The sequence below is a fragment of the Plectropomus leopardus genome, chromosome 20 (genome assembly GCF_008729295.1).
Source record: "Plectropomus leopardus isolate mb chromosome 20, YSFRI_Pleo_2.0, whole genome shotgun sequence".
NCBI lineage: Eukaryota > Metazoa > Chordata > Actinopteri > Perciformes > Serranidae > Plectropomus > Plectropomus leopardus.
In genome coordinates this window covers 3,562,659-3,570,799 of record NC_056482.1, presented here as the reverse complement: position 1 = coordinate 3,570,799, position 8,141 = coordinate 3,562,659, and the positions used below count along the sequence as shown (strand labels likewise).

The window sequence follows — 8,141 nt, the reverse complement described above, 5'->3', positions numbered from 1 at the left end:
ATCTGAATGCGTTCCCCAGCCAAATAATGTTTTCCTCCTGTGAATGTGTAGCGCACCCCTCAGGGTTCAGGGTAAGGTTTGGATAAGATATGGGTTTAGAATTATGGTTAACCTTAACCCAACAGTGGCATTATAACTGCTTAACATGCATTTTGACAATCATTCACTTGTGATGTGTTGTGTGTGTGTAGTTTTTTTATTCTGTGATTTTTAAGCGATATGATTTTTTTTGTATAGTTATACTCTGTATTGTCTGTCTTTAGTATCTTACAGTAAACAGAACCCGTTGACGTAAACAAACATTATGTTGTGTTTGTGACGGTGGTGAACTCAGCTGCAGCGCCGAGCAGATGCATCTGTTTGCTCTCGCTTTGAGTCATCTGATGTTTTTAGTTCCATGTTAGCAGTGACGTCACAGGCGGAGGGCAGATATTTCAGATCTGCCTGGTGTGACTGAGGTCACACAGATGCTGGGACTAAAAACATCTCTACCACATCTCAGACTCAGATAAGATTAACCCTTTGAAACCTGGTGCAACATGACTTTTCTTTTTTCTGACGCCTTTCACAACTATTTAAAACTTTGAACTCTAAGGACACTGGAACGATTTCTTTCAAAAAGTTTTGTTCCACAAAATGAAAAAAGTCAGTAAATTTAGAAATTATTTTAATATAAAGCTCAGGAAAAAATGCCACGGGGTAAAGGAGAAAAGCTTGGGAAACACTTTATTTATAATTACATATTTAAAATCATGTTATTGAATTATGATTTTTTAAGCACTTTTAACAGGTCATGTCAATGTCTTTTTTTATTTCTATATCTTTTCTTTGTTATTTTAATAAATTATTTTTAGACTACTTTTTAGACTTTTTGAGGTAAGTCTTTTGTGCTTTTAATATTATTATTATTACTAATTAATTATTTCATTTCATTTTATTTTGTATACATTTATTACCAATTAATGGTAATTTCTTGTGTCATTGCTCATTGACTTCTTCCCATGATTTTTATTTATTTATTTTTTTAAGAAATCAAGCCAATTTGCTCAGGTTTCCAGGGGTTAAAAGAGGGGGAAGCCACATCTGGGATCAGCAGGGTGTTAGTGCTCAGACACAAAACTCAGATAATCAAATGGTGACTGGAATGTATAAATAAAAATACTGAATCAATGCTTCAAACTGTGTCCTGAAAGTTATGACACAATACAAGCAAACAGAGTTCCCTTTTAAAGTAAAAGTGAGATTAACAAAATCCTACAGTTATTATAGAAAACATTTGTAGTTAAATGTAGTAATATGGTTGCAGCTGGTGTCTGCACATGAGATACTTTTGACTAGTGAAGTGAAGTGGAGGAAGTGTTCAGTTCCTTTACATCTCAGGAAAATGTACTTAATTAAAAACTGGAGCGACGTCACTTTTCAAGTAGGAAAAGTGGGAAATCCAACCAGATTTCAAAACTAAAAGTAATTCAGAAAAATCTAGAAAAAAACATTCACCCCAAAAATTAAAAAAAAAAAAAAAAAAAACCAAAGGAGAGGAAATTTACTTAAATGCTTTTAAAAATTACTGCCAAAGTATCCAATTCAGAAAAAGAAAAAGAAAAAAACACTTTAAAAACCCCTCAAAACTATATAAAAAAGAGGAAGAAAATAAAATGACTTAAATATTGACTGAAATAGTTGCCGTTTAATTTTCTCTCAATCAGCTAATTGATTAATCAACTAATAATTTCAGTTGTACATACCATTGGGTGGTTTGATTAAAAAAATATATCATATTTATTCATTCTTTTTATGTTTTTATGGAAATATTTTAATTTCTAAAGTAACTAAGGATTTCAGGTAAATGTAGCGAAATTAAGTACAATATTTCTCTCTGAAATTCAGTGAAGCAAAAGTATGAAGTGGGATGAAAAGAAAATACTCAAGTAAATTTATACTTAAGCACAGAGCTTAAGTAAATGTACTTAATGTACTAAATGTATGTATCACTGGCATTACCACATAACTTAAAGAGTTTATGAACCAAAATATGACATATATCGTCACGTTAAAATGACACATAAAGAGGGGAAGTGAAGACTAAACAAAACTGTGTGTGTTCAAACAAGCTTATCATGTGCAGGCAGACATTTCCTCGCCTCTTCCGCTTACGAGCTCATTCCACATCCCCCTCAAGACATATAGATTTGTACATTTAATTTCAGTCACGCATCATATAGTTCCAACAGCATGTATGAAAAAGGAGATGTGGAATAAAAACTTAAAATAAATAAGATAAAAAAAATAAAATAAAATAAAATAAAAATAAAATAAAATATAAATAAAATAAAATAAAATAAAATAAAATAATAAGTACAGTGAATAGTATGTGGCAAAGTCACATAAAAATAAAAGGGTGTTGTTCACCACAATCACCTTTGTGTCTCATAAAACAGAAAAAAAGAGTGCAACACAGTGACAAAGATCATGTGTGTGGGCGTAACATCAGAAGTTCACATTGTGCATGTTAAAACAGAAACCAAAGGCAGCCCACATTCCTGTGGAAACATAGAAGATGTCAAGTGTTTTTTGTTTTTTTACTTGGTGATTTGAGGAGGTGTTTTGACTTCGGCACAGTCGCAGAGCAGCAGCACACAGAGGTGACAGCACTGAGACACTGAGCCAGATTTCTCTGTGACATTTGTGTTGCTGTTCAATAAGAAGAAAAAATGGGGAAACTTTTTCTGTTTTTCCTCGTTTTTGCTCTCTGTCTGTGTGGAACTTTTCAAAAGAACGGTAAGAGATGCTGATGAGTTGCTGTTTAGTTTAACAGGACTTTTGTGTTTAGTTTATGTTATCATATTTTATGTGACATTTACTAAGGCTAAACATTAATCTATGAGGAATAATTGCAGTGTATGTAAGCTGTATTTAAAATTTGAAACCTGAGCAAACTGGCTTGATTTCTTTCAAAAACATGGGAAGCAGGCAATGAACTACAAATGAAGAAATGACACAAAAGTACAAGATTTAAATAAATAAATAAAACAACAAAAGTACCTTTAAAAGCTTTGAATATTTTGAAAATTATAATAATTTTGCAAAAATAATATTAAATGTGTAATTATGTTAATTATAAATTAAAATTGTTCTTGTTTTTTTCTGTAGACATTATCCCTAGCTTTTAATAAACAATTTTCCAAATCCACTAATTTCTTGCAATTTATGGGACATTCATCTTCAAGGTGCTCATTGCCCTTTTTCACATTTTTGAAAGAAATCACACCAATCTGCTCAGAGTTCAGAGTTTTAAATACTTGTGAAAGGCGTCTCAAAGCAGCACAATGTTGCTCCAGGTTTCAGAGGGTTATATATATAGCAATTTTTAAATAAGTGTTCTCTGCTTGAGATTTGCGGTGGAATTTAACCAAATACATTTACTCAAGTACTGTTCCTGGGTATAAAATACGCCTACTTGTACTTCACGTGACTATTTCCATTCTACTCCACTACATCTCAGAGGCAAATATTTTACTCTTTACTCCACTACATTTGTCTGACAGCTTTAGTTACTTCCTGTCCAGATGCTGAATGTTTGTGATAAACTAGAAGGATTTTCATTTATGTGTTGACAAATTCTCCTCCCTCTAAAACTAAATAAACTCCTTAAAGACTCACGAATCAGCTGGGCCATGCATTGTCACAAAGCTGAAAACAGGCTCTTTATCTGACTGCCACGCTACAGACACGTGATGATCTTATAGGATATGATGCGTTGCTATAAAGCAAATTACCCAACAGGATATAAAGAAGTTGGAATGAGGTCAACCCTAAACATCTACAGATTAATCAAAAACAACAGGCTGCAACTTGCACGGTGGTGACTGTCACAGTTTCACCTGATAGGAACGTCAGTTATTGCAACACAAGAACACAAGATGGCTCATTATCAGGGTGCAGCCCAGTCACCAGGAGAAAATATTGGCATCGTGACTTAATACAAAAAAACACAAATATTACATTTGTATGTTTCATACGCATCACATCAAAGTGACGTAGTTTATGAGCTGACTTTGTGTCTTTGGGAAGAGGAGCGGACTGTGGACTGGGAGACATCTGCCAAATCTGCAAACAACTGTTTGAGACCAACAACTAACAAAACTGCTTGTTTTTTCTATACTAGTCATTGTTGTGTTTCCCGCAGCTTTGTATGCACCAAAGATGGGAGTTTTTCCAGCAACCTGTTGCTCTTTTTTCAGTGTCTTTTAAGGAACCAAATGTGGGTGCTTTTTAGCAGCCTGTTACTGTGTTTCCAGCAGCTTTTCAGGCACCAAATGTGGGTGTTTTTTGGATACCTATCGCTCTTTAGCAGTGAATAGTTTAGCACAAAACTGGCACAAAAAAGCCACATGCCACTGCTTTTCCAGCAGCTTTTTAATGCAATACACATGGATGCTTTTTTATCAACCTGTCACTCTTTTTCTAGTGACTTTTTAGGCACTAAACAATGTTTTGATGTGACACATTACTGTATTTTCTGCAACTTTCTAGGTACTGAACATGGCTGTTTTTTTCGCAACCTATTGTTTTTTTCCCAAGTACTATTTAGGCACAAAACTGTGTTTTATAGCAATTGTTTTTTCCAGCAGCTTTTATGCAACTGGTCACTCTTTTTCTAGTGACTTTTTAGCACTAAATGGTGCATTCTAGCGACACATAACTGTATTTCCAGAGACTTTTAGGTAGCACTGTCACTGTGTTTCCAACGGCTTTTCAGGTGTTTTTTAGCAACTCGTGGCTCTTTATCCAGCGGCTTTTTGTGTACAGTGACCCCGTGACTGTTTTCCCAGCGTCTTTTAGGGTACCAGATGGTGTTTTGTTGCAACATATTACCATTTTTCCAGTGTTCCGTTAGGTACCATATGCAGGTGTTTTTTAGCAACCCACTTCTCTTTTTCCAGTGGCTTTTTGGGCACCAAATGTTTACTTTTTTTTTTTTTTGCCTCGTTACTGTGTTTCCAACAGCTTTAAGGCACTAAACAAAATTATTCAAGGAAATCCTCATATAAATCACCAATGAAATGACTAATTTGGAATACATTGGATTATAATCAGTGTTATGAATAAAATTATCATTAATCTCTGTATGTTGTTTTTGTTGCAGGGAGAGGGAGAGGGAGAAACAAAGTGCAGAGGAACAGCTCGGAGCCTAAGCCTGAGGTTGCTGTGCCCAGAACTTTTATAGCAGACCCAATCATTCAGACCAACTTCTTTTCTGTCCTAAATGGGACACAGGCTCCCCTTTCATCCTACTCCCCTCCAGCTCTGCAGTCTCTAAGCAACTATGCAGCTGGATACCTCCACGGCCCTCTGAGCACGCGGGTCATCCCAATTATTTATATGTTGGCTGTCGCAATCGGGATCCCAGCCAACGTTGCCATTTTGTGCATGCTGGCTACTAAAATTAGGAAGGTGTCTTCGGCCATCCTGTACTGCAGCCTGGCCGTCTCCGACCTCCTCCTCCTCCTCTCCCTCTTCTTCAAGGCCCATTACCATTTCCATGGAAACCACTGGGTGCTTGGAGAGGCTGCATGTCGAGTGGTCACCGCCTGTTTCTATGGCAACCTGTACTGCTCGGCCCAGACGCTAGCCTGCATCAGCATCAAGCGCTACCTGGCTGTGGTGCACCCATTCATGTACAAGACTCTCCCCAAGAGGACATTCACTGGCTGGGTCAGCGTGGCCGTGTGGGGGATGTTTGTTGCCGCCATGGTACCCGAGCTGCTTGTCCAGCAGAGTTATTGGCTCCCTGAGGTGGACCGCATCACCTGCCATGACGTCCTACCTCTGCACCATGACTCTCATGTCTTCCTGCTCTACTACAACCTGTTTCTGACTGTCTTCAGCCTCCTGCTGCCGCTGGTGATCACCATAGGGTGCTACATCCGAATAGTGTGCGAGCTCAACCGATCACACCTCGACTGGGTGATGTACATCAAGGCCAGCTCACTAGTATTTGTCATCTTCCTGGTGTGCTTCACCCCCGCTGGAGTCCTGCATTTCCTCCATTATGTGCAGCTGTCTGCAGATGGAACGGAGAGTTTGTACGTGCACTTTAAAGTGGCGGTGTGTTTGTGTTGCATCCATGCCTGCCTGGACCCCTTCCTCTTTGTGCTCATGTCCAAGTCTGCAGGCTCCAGGCTTTACTTCAGCCCCTTTAAAGGCAAGACCCTGAGCCTGTCCATCTAAAAGAGACCTACGTGTTACCAAAAACTGGTTTACATTTTGCAGCAGATGAAGAGGGAGACTTTCTCTGTGGCTGGAATCCAAAGAGAAAGCAAAAGGACCTCAAGTTTATTTATGATAAGCAAGCATGGGACAGATGTTGTGTTGCATTAAAACTTGGAAAACTGGATCAGCAACACTTTTTTTGTGCTGCATTCAGATGCCTCTCACAAATAATTAAACCCTCAAAATCAGAGCAAATTGGTTTGCTGTCTTCTGAAAATATGGGGGAGAACACAATGAGCAACTTGGAAAGAACTGTTGGGGAATTATTTTTTGAAAAAGAGCTAGGGAGAAATTCAGCAATACACACAAACACACAGACACACACGCACACACACACACATATAAGTATATATCATATACCATATATCATAAGTATTATTGTTATTTAAAGATTTTTAGGTCATTTCTTGTAATTTTTGCATTTCTTCTTAAGTCGCTCATTTCCTTTTCCCCATAATTTTAAAGAAATCAAGACAATTTGCTCAGGTTTCAAAGGGTTAGATATGTTCTCTGCAGTTCCCAATCTTAGATAGTCAAACAGTTTTCTGTGGCATAAGCCTGTTTACACTTGGTTTTAGAATGGGTTTATGAGATCTGAACACAAGTGGACAACCGAGACACATCGCAGTTTCCACGTGTCTATCATTGGTCAATCACTGCTTGTAAACTGCTGTCAAACTGTCAAACTAAACTGATTAAGTAGGAATCAGGATTCTGTTCCTGCATTGCATATTTCCCACCTCAAAGGTTCTAAGAAATATATTTCAGTGCAATGTTTGACTATAAAATTCTAATGTGTGCTTTGCTTTGGCTTAACTGTTTTCAACATGGCAGATGGATCAAAAACTTTCTCTTTTAAGGGAGCAGTGGGGCTATGGTGTCATCGGTTTAGGAAAGATGCGTATGGGTTGTAAACACACAAACACAAGGGTGGCGTCTTCAGATTTGTTCACTCTGGGACCTGGTTTAAAAAAATTGCGTATTCAGATTCCCAGAGTGCCAGTTCCGTGTGGACGAAACGTCCATATGATAAAAAACTTTTGCGGACACACCTAAACTCTTCTCCGTATGGACATGGCCTAAGACTCATGGAAAAACTAACAGGAAGGCAATGCTGGGACGCTGTCACAAGAGGACAAGACAAAGTGGCACAGAGGAAAGACTAAATACTCTGAGGGAGGGTTTACAACGAAGACACAGGTGCAAATCATCAGGGCAGGGCAGGTCATCACACAGGCAGGAAACACACAAGAACAGGAAGTGGAGGCCTGAGATGAGGTAAGAGGTGAGTATCAAAATACAACAGGAAACACAAGACAATGAAAAAAATAATCGAAATGTAACTATCCTGGGTGAGAGCTTCTTTCTGTGCCAAAAACACCAGTTTCATGTGGAAGCTGCACTGCATACTCTTGCTAGTAAAATATGTCTTTTAGTAAATATTTTGGTCTGTCTATTTTTGGTGGTTTTGTGTCTCTGTGTAGTTGTTTCATGGTTACTTGTCATTCTTTTGTGTCTTTTTAAAGTCATTAAAAGTCAAATTTTGTGTCTTGTTTTGTCATTTTGTGTCACTTTAAAATAATTTTGTGTTTCCTTGGGATTTGGGGTGTCTCTTTGTTGATATTTTGTGTGTCTTTGTCATTTTTTGGTGTCTTTTAGTAAATGTTTGGGTTTCTTTTAGATTAATCTATATTTGTATTGTTTTATGTCTTTTTGAAGTTGTTTCTGTCTCTTTGTGGTAATTGTTTGTCTTTTTTAGGTATTTTTTGGTTGTCATGTGTGCCTTTATAGTCATTTTGTGTTCTTTGTAGTTGTTTGATGTCTTGCTGTGTCTTTTTGAAGTCATTTGTGTCTCTGAATTAATTTTG

At 37.5% G+C, this 8,141-nt stretch overlaps 1 protein-coding gene across 1 annotated transcript; it reads left to right on the top strand.

The window, feature by feature from the left end:
* Positions 1-2,607: 2,607 nt before the first annotated feature.
* Positions 2,608-6,578, top strand: LOC121959707 (proteinase-activated receptor 3). Its single transcript, XM_042509167.1, has 2 exons — positions 2,608-2,778; positions 5,147-6,578. The coding sequence occupies exons 1-2, from the start codon at positions 2,712-2,714 to the stop codon at positions 6,229-6,231; spliced, it is 1,152 nt and encodes a 383-aa protein (XP_042365101.1). The 5' UTR covers positions 2,608-2,711; the 3' UTR covers positions 6,232-6,578.
* Positions 6,579-8,141: the final 1,563 nt, after the last annotated feature.

What these genes read in the sequence shown, in the direction of transcription:
- LOC121959707 (XM_042509167.1), top strand. Translation starts at nt 2,712, where the DNA reads ATGGGGAAACTTTTTCTGTTTTTCCTCGTTTTTGCTCTCTGTCTGTGT. An exon ending in TGGAACTTTTCAAAAGAACG is followed by an intron (nt 2,779 to 5,146) that starts GTAAGAGATGCT and finishes TTTTTGTTGCAG; the next exon opens with GGAGAGGGAGAGGGAGAAAC.